The following is a 15121-nucleotide window of genomic DNA, read 5'->3' as shown; positions in this document are numbered from 1 at the left end:
GGACGCTGGGCGACGTCTATCATCCCCTGAGCCTCAGTTTCCTTGTTTCCAAAATTATATTGAAAACACTAACCTCTCAGAGTTGTCTTCTGGACAAGAAAAAAGATACAGAAAGTCTTCCAGAACAGCGTGTGGCACACAGAAGGCAGTCTGTGAATAGAAGTTAATATTGTTATTTTGCTGAAATAATAGCAAAATAATCATTGTATTTGTGCCATCTTGTCATTCAGTCGCTCAGTCGTGGCCAACTCTTTGCGACCCCATGGACTGCGTGCAGCACACCAGCCTTCCCTGTCCTTCACCATCTCCTGGAGCTTGCTCCAACTCATCTCCGTCGAGTCGATGATGCCATCCAGTGATCTCATCCTCTGTCCCCCCTTCTCCTGCTCTCAGTCTTTCCCAGCATCGGGACTTTTTCCAGTGAGTTGGCTCTTCACACCAGGTGGCCAAAGTATTGGAGCTTCAGCTTCAGCATCAGTCCTTCCAGGGCATATTCAGGGTTGATCTCCTTTAGGATGGGCTGGCTTCCTCTCCTTGCGGTCCAAGGGCCTCTCAGGAGTCTCCTCCAGCAAGTCCAGTGACTTCTGACCTACCGGAAGGATCTGAAGGAAGCCTTCCCTTTGAAGGCAGTGGCGCTAAACCGTGGTCCTCGTCTTCTCTGTCTCTTCCCGCATCTGCCCTGTAACAAACCGTCACCTCTGCCCGTGTCTGTAACCCCTGAGGCAGAAGTTCAAGAACCAGTGGCATTTGGGGGTGGAGCTTGAGATCCTCTTTGGAGAGGCAGGGTGCTTCTCTAGAAATATTATTTTTTGAGGTGTGTGATTTCAAAATGCACGTTTGTGTTTTTTTTTCTTTTTAAAACAATAGTATACAGAAAATTCAATGGACTTCCCTGGCCAGCCCGTGGTTATAAGACTGTGCACTTCCAATGCAGGGGTCACGGGTTCAGTTCCTGGTCAGAGAACTACGCAAGGTACTGCTTAAAAAACAAAAGCAAGCAAGCAAACAAATAGAAAAACCCCAAAGAAAATTCAAGCTCTACAGATGTGCGTGAAACAGCCGTAACCTTGTGTTAGCGTTTTGGGGAGTGACCCGTCTTAGTGTAGAGGTCCGCATAAGCACAGCTCCGACAGGCTAACAGGCACCTATTTTCTTTCATGTAACAGCGTCCAGTAGAGACTTTTCAAGTAAATGACTGCGGACGTGCACCGTCTTCCTTTTAAATGGCTGCGCGTGGCTGTGTTGGAACACCTGAACAGTCTCATCTCAAGGAATATTTTGATTGCTTTTAAATTTGGAGGGGAAGAAAAACACAATTGAAAAAAAAAAATTTGGAGGGAAAAACTTGTATTGAACATCCTTATATGTTTTTGCTCATGTGACCAGTTGACCTTCTTAGCATGCATTTCTAGAAGTAGAATCGTGGATTTAGGGGCATACGTGCGGAGAGCTTGTGTGGAGTGCACACCAGCAGGGTCTGAGAGTCCTCTGAGAAGTCTCATTAGCTGAGTGCCGGCTCCTACCTCACGCACCTTAGCAGCCCTGGAAAGGAGTGTGCTGTGCTAATTGATGAGTGTGTGTTTGATTCAGCCATTGGTAATGCTTTCCCAGAACATGAATAACTCCACTGTTTCAACACACTAAGAGGAAGCTGAAGCATTCTCATTTCATTAATAAAAACACTCAGGGACTCAAACAGCCATCTACCAAAAGCACCGAGTGGAGATTTTTAACCCTGGTGTGGACTTCTGTTCTGACCTCGCCCAGGGAGGATCGGGTATCAGGTTCCACTGTCAGCACCACCCCTCAGGGGGACCTGGATGTGCTCCAGCATGAGAGCCCAGGGTGACCGCTGGTGGGCAGCAGCCTGGGGAGGGGAGTGCAGGGGGACCAGGGCCGGGACGCTGCCTTCAAGGACGGGGCAGGGTGCTGTGTGGATGACCTGGAGTGAATTATCTCTCTTCATCTCCGAGAGGAAGGAGTGGGTTGAGCCCACAGTGGCGATTAGTCATTCGCAAAGGACTTCTTGGCTTCAGGCTTGAGTTACAGGGGGAAAAAAAAAAGGTGGAGTTTCGTGTTCTATGGGTCATTGTTCTCCTTGGAAGCTGAACTTGGTTGCCCTTCAGTTTGGGGCCTCTGTTCTCCTCCATTCCCAGTGACATCTTTCCTGTTTGTTTATAGGATATGGGTGGTGTGAACTAGTTGGGAAAGGGGAAGAGAGTGAATATGAATCTGAAAAAGGTCACTGCTGGGCAGACCCGGGCTTGAAGACCCCAGCTTGTCACGAAGCAGCGTCTGATTTTCAGCAGATGTTTGTAGACGCTGCGCCTCCCTCTCGGTGTCTGTGAAACGTAAGGCGATGTAGTGCTGGCCTTGCAGGGCCCCTGCACGGATGGCCGATGCAGCATATAACCAGGGCCGCGGCTGCTCGGGGACAGCAGATGTTCTGTGTGTTGAATTTCCAGCCCTTCTGTCTCTGTTGTCCTGAGGTCCAGGAGGGAGGGATGGAACCAGCAGATCCTACACGTGTTCATGGGAGGAAGAGCTGGGTCTGCTTTAGTGTCACCAGGCACGTTTGAGAGACCGGTGCGTCAGCTGGTCTAGCTAGAATTTGGATGGGCCTGAGCCTGCCAGCTTTCCACGTTGTGAAGTTACGGCTTCGAAAGCAGGCTGCCTGTCTCGGAGTCTGTCAAGGAACTGCGATGGGACTGGGTTGAGTGGTGAGCAGATACCTTCTCCAGAGAATAACGTGCAGTTTCTTTTAGAGCTGGCTTCTGGGTGATTTCCTCTTCCCTTGCTTTGTGAGTTAGCCTGACACACAGGAGGGGTTTGGTGAGATAGAGGGCACACATGCTCACCTCTTCAGTTGCCACGTAACGAGCACTGCTCTGAGATGCGCATGGGCGATCTGAACCGTCTCTGTGCCCCCCAGGGGTCTCCGGTGTGGGTGGTCCTAGGAGGAGGAAGTCAGCCTGGGGACCTGGGCCAGTCAGTGGTGTGGGGTGGGCCGTTGGGTGGAGGGGAGGAGAGATACCCGTCTCTGCTCTGGGGAGGCCTCTGCAAGGGCCAGTGACTGCAGCCTCTGCCTGAGTTTGTGTCTGGTGGTGGCTGGCGAGTGGCATCAATTGAGCGGCGTGGCCAGGGCCAGGCAGAAGGTGGTCGTGGGCAAGCGAGCAGTGGAGACCCTGCCAGAAGCCTAACTTGGGAAACTCTTTGTAGGATGATGTTATTTTTCGGTGGAGACATTACAGAGGAAAGAGGAATGTGCCCGCGGACGCCTGTTAGGTCAAACTCCAGAATTCTCTTCTAATTCTGGTGCTCTGTTGTTTTTCCTCCCTTCGCTCAGCCACCCGACAATGGGCCGCCACCGCTCCCAACGTCCTCTCTCCCGGAAGGCTACTACGAGGAGGCCGTGCCCCTGAGTCCCGGGAAAGCTCCGGAGTACATCACCTCAAGTGAGTGCCTCCTGTTCGGCCGGGCTGTTAGGGAGCCCCCCGTTTCCTGGGATAAAGGGGAGTTGGAGCATACCCAGCAGCATGGAAGTTTAGAGTCAGGAGATCCTGAACCCAAGGGAGGGAGTATAGGAAGGGCTTTGAGAAGTCTAAGGTGTCCTCCACATACCTTGTGTAATTTCAGAGGGGTTGTCCTTTTTTGTGACTCAAAATTAGTGAAATCCCGTTGCCATGGGAACATGTCTCAGCTAGCGAAATGTGTTCCCTTTGGTCAGAAGAGGGTGGCTTTTTGAGGCATGTGCCTGTGGGGTCCCCGCCAGCTTGACCAGGGCGCATCCCTTGGAGGCTGCATTCATGGTGCCGCCAGGAGGGCATGTCTACAAGATACATACAAAACAAGCAGACGTCTCATAGCTGTTTGTTTCGTTTTTAAATTTATTTCTTATTCAAGTATGGTCAAATTACAGTGCTGTGTTAACTGCTGCTATACAGCGAAGTGACTCCGTTATGTCCTTTTTCATATTCTTTCCTGTTAGGGTTTATCACAGGATACTGGGTAGAGTTCCCTGCGCTGTGCAGTAGGACCTTGCTGTTTATCTTTTCTCTATAAGCAGTTTGCATCTGCTAACCCCAAGCTCCCAATGCAGCCCTCTCCCACCCCCACCCCTTGGCCACCAGCAGCCTGTTCTCTGAGCCCCTGTTCTCTGAGCCCCTGTTCTCTGAGCCGCTGTTCTCTGAGCCCCTGTTCTCTGAGCCCCTGTTCTCTGAGCCCCTGCTTCTGTTGCTGCTTCACCGAGAGGTTTGTTTGTGCCACCTTCTACCTTCCACATGCAAGTGACGTCGCGTGGCCTTCGTGCTCCTCTGTCTGACTTACTGCGCTGAGCAGGGTGATCTCTGTGTCCGCCCATGCTGCTGCGAATAGTGTCGTTTTGTGCCTTTCATGGCTGAGTAGTGTTCCATTGAGGATGTGCTGCAGCTTCTTTGTCCACTCACCTGTTGACCGACATTCAGGTTGTTTCCTGTGTCTTTTCTTTTCCTTCATTCATACAGGTTTTACCAGAATGTTTTTGCCTAAGTTAGGGCTATCACGACACGGCTGTTCTCTTCCTGCTGGGGACTCAGAAGTGCCCCTTTATTGGCAGCCAACTTTCACATTCACAGAAAGAAGGACATGCTGGCATTGAACACCTTTTTGGAGTGATGTCTAGAGTTTGTTTCTAGAGCTTTGGCTTTATTTCTCCCCCTCATACTCTGGAGTCTGTATAGTCAAAGCTATGGTTTTTCCAGCAGTCATGTATGGATGTGAGAGTCAAATCATAAAGGAGACTGAGCACCAAAGAATTGATGCTTTTGAACTGTGGTGTTGGAGAAGACTCTTGAGAGTCCCTTGGACAGCAAGGAGATCAAACCAGTCCATCCTAAAGGAAATCAGTCCTGGATATTCATTGGAAGGACTGATGCTGAAGCTCCAATACTTTGGCGAAGAAGTGACTCATTGGAAGAGACCCTGATGCTGGGAAAGATTGAACGCAGGAGAAGGGGACAACAGAGGATGAGATGGTTGGATGGCATCATCGACTCAACGGACAAGAGCTTGAGTAAGCTCCGGGAGTTGGTGAAGGACAGGGAAGCCTGGCGCTACAGTCCATGGAGTGCAAAGAGTCGGACACAACTGAGCGACCGAACAACAACAAAAAGTGCCCTGGCGGCAGCGTGCGTCGCCTCGTAATGAGGCAGATGTGCCTCTCCGAGTGTGCTGACTTAGGGAACCCGACTTGCCTTCCCCATAAACGTGGATAAAATGGGAGTGAAAGAGTATTAACTCGTATCATAGAGAGACTCCCCGTGCCTGTCACCCCACTTCCACTGTTTTCAGACATGTTCTCCTTCATCCTCGCCATCTGTCTGCCACCGGAAGTCTCTGCTTCATGCAGACTTGGGCTTTGCCATCGTTCTCTCCCCTGGCAGCGCGCAAGCAGAGCCATTAGAGCAAAGAGGAATCTAGCTTGCTTGTTAGCAGGAGATCCCCTTGGGATGTTTTGTGGACACGAAGAGAGACACGCAGAAGCCAGGCGGGCTGGACTCCAAGGCCCAGGGGCCTTTCCCACTCACTCACGCCTGCTCTCTCTGGAAACTTCCTACAAAGGCTCAGCCCAGCATCAGAAGGTCCTCATTGTTCTGAATGAGGTCTGAGTGAGAGAAGGGATTGTTCTGATGAGAGGGCTGTGAAATCTTGGGTCTTGAGATCTGGAGATTAAATATTTTAGAACCATTTGGCAAAAATGCATTTAAATCATTTCTTAAGCATCAACTGCCTCAGGAGATAGTAAATTAAGTAGAAAACGCACAAAAGTTAAATGGCTTGTTCATTGGATCCCTTTCTTTCTGAGAGCAGAGAATAAAGAACAAAAACATCTTGATGAGGGTATTTCCCAGCTCTGGGGACATTTGGTCCCAGCTGTCTCCCGCCTCCACTCCCCCTTCCTCCAACATGCTTTCAAGACTAGAAATTGATAGTCTTTTTGTTTCACCTGTGGGAGCCTGTGGTTATTTTCGGTCCAAGAATCCCCACCTGACTGGTGTGTCATGTCCTGAGTTGCTGACGGGCAGGCCCCTTGGGTTGAGCTAATTCCAAGGAAACACTCATGGAAGGACTGCTGCCTGGGGAGACAGCGGGTCAGCAGAGCCCACACACTGGGCTTCTGAACCCAAGCATCTGTGGCTGAACCTTGGCTGCAGGCGGGGACGCCTCCCAGTGGACCAGTGGCAGGGGGCTGAGTCCGGGTCTGGCTGGGGTCACACACCCCTCACTTATTGTGGACTTGGGGAAACTTTGTTGAGCTCTATGTCATGTCCGGTTTGTCTGAGAAGCAGGACCGTGATGAGTGTTGTAGAGTGAGGGGTGTGTGGTAGACACGAGACCCTGTGCACTTGTGGGAACCTGGGAAGACGAGTGTTATAGGGCCAGCTGTCATCAAGGAGAGCTGGGCACAGCCTGGGGGCAAGGAAGGTTGCTGGAAACCTCCTCTGCCTCTCACCTCCCCACACAGGGGCCCTGCATGAGAGGCTGGACCATGGCTCCACAGAGCTGCATGCCTAGCAGTCTCTTGACCTGCCCGTGTACTGGCAGCCGCTTCCTGTTTGCCTTCCAGGTCATTCACAAACTTCCCGTGTGGCCAGTCCTAACCTAGAGGCATCCAGGGAAGGGAATTTAGGGGAATGCTGAGTTGATACAGTGTGAAAAGCACCACTGTTGGTCTTCGCTTGGTTTGGTATCCACACACCTCTCTTTACCATGGTGAATTTCCAAACAAAGACAGGAGCAGAGTCATGGTTCAGTCTAACACAATTCAGCTGCGGCCAGAAACTCCCCAACTCCCCCAGAGGATACAGTGTCCTCTGTCCACTTTGGGTGACACTGTTCTCTCATAGCCAAGTCACGCTCTCCCCCTTGAGTGACTGTAACTGTTGGGCCTGATGGAGCCCGATGGAGGTAATGGAGCTGGATGGAGGTGATGGAGCCTGATGGGGATGATGTAACCCGATGGAGGATGATGGAGCCAGATGGAGGTGATGGAGATGTGGAGCTGGATGGAGTGATGGAACCTGATGGAGGTGATGGAGCAGAGATGATGGAGCCTGATGGAGATGATGGAGCCAGATGGGATGGAACCAGATGGGGATGATGGAGCCGGATGGGGATGATGGAGATGATGGAGCCCGATGGGGATGATGGAGATGATGGAGCCGGATGGGGATGATGGAGCCCGATAGAGAGGCACCTTCTCTGGTGTGATTGTGCATGCTCCTTGGTGGGTGGGATGACCCAGAGCCCAAGTGGGGCAACTTCGGTTGGTGGGAATGTGATCAAACTTTTAGACTCTCCTGGGGGTATTAGAGAGATAAAGCCATTTCCTGAAAATGATCGGGTTCTCATTGTCTTCAAAATCCCCCCTGGGAGAGCGTGCCAAAGGCTTCTGTGTCATTGTCTGAAACGGGTGAGCCGAGAAGTGGAAGCACCTCAAGGTGGCACGGGAGAGTCACTCCAGGGCCTGGGCCTCACGTGATGTGGGGCTGCTGAAGGAGGCAGTGGGAGGCTGTCCCCCCACATGTGGAAGGAGAGCTGGACTCAGTGGCAGAGGTGTGGACACATCATTGGTGACTCTCTGCCCTCCTGCCCAACTGCATGTCTGTCTTCACTTGGCACAGGGTCCTCATTACCTCCTCACCAAATCATAAATTCCAGCGCCAACAGCGGACTCCTTGATGTCCTGTTCCAGCCTCCAGGAGGTACCCTGGGCTCTGCTGGGAGACCGCCCAAGGGACTGATGTGTTGTCCTGCGTGCTCAGACTCTTAGTCCCAACTGCTTGGTTTGTGAAGTTGGCTGACATTCTTCTAGCATGATTCCGTCTGTCCTGCTCTCTCAGCAGAAGGCGGGTCATGAACTCACTGTCTTTTCAGTGAGTGGACCTCAACCTGTGGACCTCAAACCATCCTCCCCTTGATGCAAAGGGTGGCCAGGGCATGGTCTGCTCTTTCAGTTCATAATCAGAATCAGCCAAAACCGTCTTCCTTCGTCAGGATGTGGTCTTGGGTGAGTCACCTGCTCTGCCGGCATCACCCTTCCCTCCCTCTGAGATAAGGACACAACTGTGCACCCACGTCCGGGCGGCTGAGAGGACCAGCGAGGCAGGGCGTGTGCCTGCGGAGCCAGCCTCCTCTTCTCACAGCTTTATCCCACAGTGTGCAAGTATAAATATAAAAAGTACTGCCTGGGGGCTTCCCTGGTGGCTCAGTGGTAAAGAACCCTCCTGCCAATGCAGGAGACACGGGTTTAATCTCTGATCCAGGAAGATCCCACGTCCCACGGAGCATCTAAGCCAGTGCTCCACGACTACTGAAGCCCGTGCACCCTAGAGCCCGTGCTCCTCAACAAGAGAAGCCTCCGCAGTGAGAAGCCTGCTCGCCACAGCTAGAGAAAAGCCTGCACAGCATCAAAGACCCAACATGGCCAAAAATAAATCAATAAAATTTTTTAGCAAAAAACACTGCCTGACACATTGGAAGTGCTCATTGAATATTTGTTGCCTGAATGAAATGAAATCTCCCCATTGCTGGTTGATCTAGCCCTTCATTCTCCTGTTGACTTGTTCACTCAGTGTTTACTGAATTTGATATTCTAGAAAGTGAGTTAAGCACTGAGGGGTTCATGGCCCCACAAGCGGCCATGAGCATGGTCTTTCTAGGATAAAACAGGACTTGATCTGCTGCCCGACTGAAATCTGTCAGCAAGCCTTGGACCATGGAGTAGCTCGTGGTCTTTCACAGGTTCATGCTTTCTTCCCTGGGCCCTATGTTCCAGCCACACTAAAATTAAAAAAAAAAAAAACCTTTTATTATGAAATACATTTGTCAAAAAGTGCATAAAATATGAATTTATGCTTAATGGCTTTCCATAGAATGGAACACCTAAGTGTCACCACCAGGTCAAGAAGAGAGCATTGTCAGCCCCGGAAGCCCCCGCTTCCTCTTGAGAGCCTCCTCCCCGCAAGGGTCGGCCCGGCTTGGCTTCGGTGACAGTGACGTAAATTCTGTTGAAAAGCACATGCCTCGCCGCTGTTCTCACAGTGTTCTATATTTTTCTTTGCGTTTGCAAGTCGTGCTCCTTCTCCTAGACTCTCCTGGCTGGTCGGCGCCATCTCGTCAGCAGTGGAGGCCGATGGCTTTGTCCAGCCTTCCCTGTGTGCCGCGTGCGTGGCCCTCTGGTTGCCTGCCCGTCTGAGTACTCGAAGTGTGGATCTGGAGACCAGTTTTATTTAACTTGAGTTAGAATTTGAATTTAAATGGCCACCGTGGCTGCCATGTGAACAGGGGCTGTTGGGTAGATGTAGACGGTGGCATGTGGGGAGGCGGTGAGTGTGCACTTGCACATGTGTGTGTGTTACTGTGGGGGAAGGGGTGCAGAGAAGGAGGAGAAAGGCCTTGACTCAAGCAGCACGGGAGGGGAGCCTGGACTCTTCTCTCCACAGTGGTCTGTAACCTGGATCCTTCAGGCGCTCGAATCCCCCAGCCCCACACGTCTCTTGGCAGAGCATCCTTCCCACCATCACGACAGACACCTCTTAACTGTCACCCTGGCTTTAGCCCACTCTCCCTGCCATTGCCAGAGTTACCTCTAGGGTGAGTCACCCTAGTCTCTTCCATAAAAGTCTCCCCTGACTTCTTTATTAGAATTTAAAAGTTAAACCATCAATCACTGTATTCCCCGCCTCCCTTATTAAATAATTCTTTGCGAGAAAGTTAACATACACGCATGTCTCCTGATTACAGATTACAGTCCATTTCCAGCGAGTTCTGTTCTTAGAGGGTCGGCCAGTTCTTATGCATCCAGTTGCTTCGGCCACAGATTCTCCTAATCCGTCCTTCATTCCTCATTGAGGTGTTCGCTCCTCACATGTATTATGGAAAACGAGTGTATTTCAGATGTGGGTTGAGGGAATGCTGAGCTGAATCACACTACCTCCAGCATCTTTCGAGCCAGCAGGGCTGAAGCGATCGAGATCACTGGCAGTCACTAGTGTTGCTTCATCGTTTTTAAGATGCCTTCCATCCTTCTGAGGGCTCTGCATTTAAGTTGATCTAACAGTCCTCCGGATGACGATGGCAGCATCCACTCAATGGACATGAGTTTGAGCCACCTCTGGGAGATTATGAACGACGGGAGTGTGACGTGCTCCACTTCGTGGGGTTGCAAAGAGTCGGACTAAGCGACTGAACAACAAACAATTTCTCCCTTCTGCACATATGTATCACTTGCTCTGTGCCAGGCCCTTTGCGAAGCACTGGGACAGTCACATCCAGCAAGGGGGTCTCCCTTCCTGCAGGGGAGACAGCTTGATGCGGGACAGACAGGGGCGACAACACAGCGGCCAAGTTATGTGCTGAGTGGTGTGGAAGCCGAGGGGAGGGTCGTCTCACCTGGCATCTGAGCTCAGGCTGCCGTAACACAATATCACCCACTGGGTGGCAAAACGATCCTTTTCATGTTCTCAGAGTTGTGTAGACTTGAAGCCAAGATCAGGGCTCCAACGTGCTCAGCTTGTGGTGAGCGCTCTCTTCCTGGTGTGCAGCTGGCTGCCTTCTCATCCTCACATGGCAGGGTGAAAGAACTCCAGGTCTCCCTCTTCCTCTTCTCAGTGGATTCGGACCCACTCACATAACCTCGTTTAACCATAATTACCTCCTAAAAGTCCTGTCTCCAAATACAGTAACATTGGGGTTGGAGCTTCAGCACATGAATGTGGGGGGCACCTGTCAGGGCTGGAGATCCAGGGAGGGCTTCATGAGTTAAATCCTAAGTGATGAGCATATATCCAGGCAAGGGTAGGAGATGGAGTGGGATGAATAGGGAGCCTGGGTGAGAGCAGTGTGTGCACAGATCCTGAGGAAGGGAAAACGGGCTCCCATGGGGACCCTGCAGACAACCCAGTATATAAGTGTTGACGCTCTGCAGAGTAGGAGGGGCAGGTGGACATCTGTGACAACCCCCAGGGTGGCCTGACTGAGAGGGGTGGTCTGGGTCTGGATCTTGAACCTTAAGAAGGGTTGGTGTGTGTGGTGATGCCAGGAGGAAGGAAGGCATTGCAGACTTGAAAGAACTTTTAAAAATATATTTACTTATTTGGTTTCCTTGAGTCTTTGGTTGCAGTGCATGGACTCCCAAGTAGCCAAAGGCTCCGGATCACACAGGCTCAGTGGTTATGGTGCACGGGCTTGCTTGCCTCTTGGCATGTGGGATCGTAGTTCCCCAAACAGGGATCACACTCAGGTTTCCTGCATTGGAAGGTGAATTCTAAATCACTGGACCACCAGGGAAGTTCTGAAAGAACCTTCACATCAAGGTGCGGGTGGGACTTTCCTTTGGCAAAACCCATTGTTGAGTAGGGGTCATGGCACCCAGCGAGAATGTGGCGAGGATTTAACAGTGTGGGGCCTGCAGGTGCCGAAGTGGTTTTTATAAATGCAGAATTCTTAGTCACTTCATTTGAAAACTCTTGGGTTGGGTTTCTACTACCCAAGTCTGAGTTATTTTTCCCCTGGTTTTGCCAGTTGATGTTTTCCAAGCACCCTGAATGCCGAAACCCCTCTTCACTTACAAATAAAATGATGGAGCCCATAGGTTGTCCTCAAGATAAGGTTTTTGCTCACTTTTATTTCTCATCTTTGACAGATTATGACTCGGATGCGATGAGTAGCTCTTACGAATCCTACGATGAGGAGGAGGAGGATGGGAAGGGGAAGAAGACGCGGCACCAGTGGCCTTCGGAGGAAGCCTCCATGGACCTGGTGAAGGACGCCAAGATCTGTGCCTTCCTGCTGCGGAAGAAGCGCTTCGGGCAGTGGACCAAGCTACTCTGCGTCATCAAAGACACCAAGCTACTGGTAAAGCCTCGCCACTCGGTTCTCTTGTGTAGAGTCGGTGAGGCGCAGCGGGCCATCTAACCGGGCGGAACCTATACCCGGGCGGCGTTCACACTGGTGGACACAGAGGGAGCTGAAGCGCTGGCCCGTGACCGGCCGTCAGCAAGCCTGGCTGAGGCTCCCGTGCCTTTAACGCCCTTTTCTTGCCAGCTCCCTGAGCACTCAGCGGGCAAAACCATCCCTGCCTCGGGCCAGCGTCTGCGGCTCATGTCAGTGGAAATGCACGCTGCTGGAGCTTGCCAGACGTCGCAGGATGGATTTTCTCATTTGTAGTGAGTCAGTGAATTCCTCAAAGCCAGGTCATCGAAGGCGGACGGGCAGGCCAGGCGAGGTCTGGGGGACGGTGCCCAGGAAAGGAAATTCTTTTGGAGAGCTAAAGGCTGACTCTTTTTTCTTTTTTTGTAACTCAGGGAGGCAGACTAGAAAGAGTAAGTAGCAGAGGAGCGGGGGCAGGAGGATGCACACCCTTTGCTGCAGGCGCCAGGCCACCGGGGAGCCTAGAGGGGGAGCCAGAACCTTTGCGTCGCATCCTCTGTCCCTCCTCCCTGCTTCCTTCCCAGCTTCAGAAATCACAGTTGGTTGTTGGCATTAAGCATGTTAGACTCTGCTTTTGTATTTTGTTTTTCCTTCAAATGAACCTTGGGGAATAAAAATCACTAAAAATTCTATCATTAAAACAGAACACGTGAGGGTGTACGGTTCTGTACCTCACTTTTCAGTGGAGCAGATAACCTCCCTTTAAAAAAACAGTCTCATCTGTGAATTATGGGAATCTTATATTACTAGATTCTTAGGACATAGTATGTTTTTTGATTCATGGTTTTGTAAAAAAAAAAACAAACTTTTTTTTTAAGCAGTGAGAATACATGTTTTTTTCCACATGTGTGGCCTGAATTTCTCCCAAATTTAGACTATGCCAAAAAATGATGATGCCACGGGGGAATTTTAAAGTAAAGAACGAAAGAAAAAAAGATTAAAAAGATTAATATGGTCCATATTTACAATCTGACATAATGGTTGCAAGATGTGGATATGTTATATAAACGCTTTAAAAATACACAGTTGGCTCTTGTGTAAAGGGCTTCCCTAGTGGCTTAGCTGATAAACAATCTGTCGGCAATGCAGGAGACCTGGGTTCGATCTCTGGGTTGGGAAGATTCCCTGCAGAAGGGAAAGGCTACCCACTCCTGTATTCTGGCCTGGAGAATTCCAGGGCTGTATGTATAGTCCATGGGGTTGCAAAGAATCAGACACTTGACTGAGCGACTTTCACTTCACTTCTCACGTAAAAGAGGTTTTAGAGCACGCTGTGGGAAGCCTGTGGTTGGGGTAGGGTCAGCACTTGTCAGAGGCACTGAGTCCACCCTTGGCCCAGCCCCAGCCCCAGCCCCTTCCCTTCCTGTCTCTTCCTTCCCTCACTCCTCATCTGCTTCTTCCATCACTTACCAGGTCTCCCATCTTCCAAACCGGGATGATGATACCATTTAGAGTAGCTGTAAATATTTAAGAAGGGATGAATGGAAAGCCATGCAAAAGCACTCTTTGATGAAATGTAGAATCGAAGTTTTGTTATGAAACTTTTTTTCATTCAAAAATGACCTACGATCCAACTGCCCAGATTACTCCTATTGACACTGGAAAAAAAAAAAAATTAACAGTGTTAAAAGCAAGTACTCTCTAAGTCTCACAGAACAGAAAGCTGTAAACGGAAAACAAAACAGCAGCCTTTTCCCCTAAATGCCTGCAGTGTGTTTTCCCATGGGCGCCACCATGACGAGCTTCTTTGAATGTCCTTCCAGAACCTGTTTGTCTCTGCGCCCAGGCAGCTCTCTGATGGGCACTGAGATGTGCCCAGACCCCTTTAGTGCTCTCCCGAAGACCCTGCCCTCAACTGGCAGGCGCAGCTTGGCAGCCGTTTCTGTCTATTAAATGCTGATATGTATGCTCTTCATAAAATGATTCATCTGTGTTTTAGAAAGAGTAGGGACGAGATAGGTAGCCATGAAATGAGGTAAGTTGCGGTGTGTCCAGGATGCTGTGTGCCCACGCCAGAGAAAATCTAATACATTCATGTCACCTGTAGAGGACGCTCCGCTAGAACATAAGATCCATCCGGACTTGACACCCCGCCGAGGCGCGTCCGGGTGCTGGTTAACTCTGCCGAGTTACGAGCAGGTGTGTGTGTGCGTGCACGGAGGTGCGGCCTGGGTGTACCGCGGGGCTCTGTGTGCATCCCCGGATCTCCAGGGGCTCCAGCCTCCGAGCATCTCTGCCCTTCAGCCGGACCTCCAGGCGCTTCTCCAGCGCTGCTTCCCCTGTGCCGTAAAGGACTTCCTTGTACCCTTACTCTCATCTCCCGTCCATCACAGTGCTACAAAAGCTCGAAGGACCAGCAACCCCAGATGGAGCTGCCGCTGCAAGGCTGCAACATCACCTACATCCCGAAGGACAGCAAGAAGAAGAAGCACGAGCTGAAAATCACCCAGCAGGGCACAGACCCGCTTGTCCTCGCCGTCCAGAGCAAGGAGCAGGCCGAGCAGTGGCTGAAGGTAACTGGTTGTTGCTCTTGTTTCTGAGCCAGTTTCCTTCCCAAACCTCTTCCTGAGATCTGTTTGTTTAATGTGCATTTTTTTTATGCACGCACGGGCAAACAGTGGATTAACCTGTCTTTGATGTCTTGAATATTCTGATTACTTTGAGGTTAATCATTTTAAATTTTGTCTTCAAAAGGGCATTCTGCCTCCTGTTTGCAATCTACTTCTAGAACTTTCTCTTTTGGCTTGATTTTATCGTTTTGCTTTGTCATGTCCAAAGTGAAGTGTTAGTTGCTCAGAGCCTTTACCGTCTGAGCCACCAGGGAAGCCCATCGTGTCTAGATGTAGTTTTTTTTTTTTCCCTGATCAGCTTTCCCTGGGCCTTTTAAATCTGTGGATTTAAGTTTTTTTTTAAGTTTTTTCTAAGTTTTGGGAAAAGTTTTCGGCCATTTCCCTTTAAATATAACTGCCCCATTCCCTTCCCTCTCCCAAATAATTTAAACATATGTTAGACTTTTCCACTATTTTCTACTTTTATCTTCTCTTTTCGTTTATCCTTAGTTTCCCTCTTTAGTCGTGTTCATTTTTTTCTTGTTACTTTCCAGATCACTGCTTCTGTCTGCAGCTGTATCTAATCTGCTAATAAGTTTGCT

The 15121-nt window shown here is 50.4% G+C and overlaps 1 protein-coding gene across 3 annotated transcripts in view; it reads left to right on the top strand.

Moving 5' to 3' along the window:
* AFAP1 (actin filament associated protein 1) overlaps positions 1-15121 on the top strand; it is a 149732-nt gene that overhangs the window by 66448 nt on the left and 68163 nt on the right. For all 3 annotated transcript variants that reach the window (XR_003511617.1, XM_027545114.1, XM_027545113.1), the window contains exons 4-6: positions 3347-3455; positions 11684-11895; positions 14304-14483. Coding sequence is in view for 2 of the 3 variants with exons in the window: in XM_027545114.1 (XP_027400915.1) it covers positions 3347-3455; positions 11684-11895; positions 14304-14483 (501 nt within the window). In the remaining variant the exon portion in view is untranslated. The remainder of the gene's footprint in view (positions 1-3346; positions 3456-11683; positions 11896-14303; positions 14484-15121) is intronic.

Source organism: Bos indicus x Bos taurus, chromosome 6 (assembly GCF_003369695.1).
Source record: "Bos indicus x Bos taurus breed Angus x Brahman F1 hybrid chromosome 6, Bos_hybrid_MaternalHap_v2.0, whole genome shotgun sequence".
Classification (NCBI taxonomy): Eukaryota; Metazoa; Chordata; class Mammalia; order Artiodactyla; family Bovidae; genus Bos; species Bos indicus x Bos taurus.
Note: the sequence above shows the minus strand (reverse complement) of the source record. Positions and strands in the feature narration are given on the sequence as shown.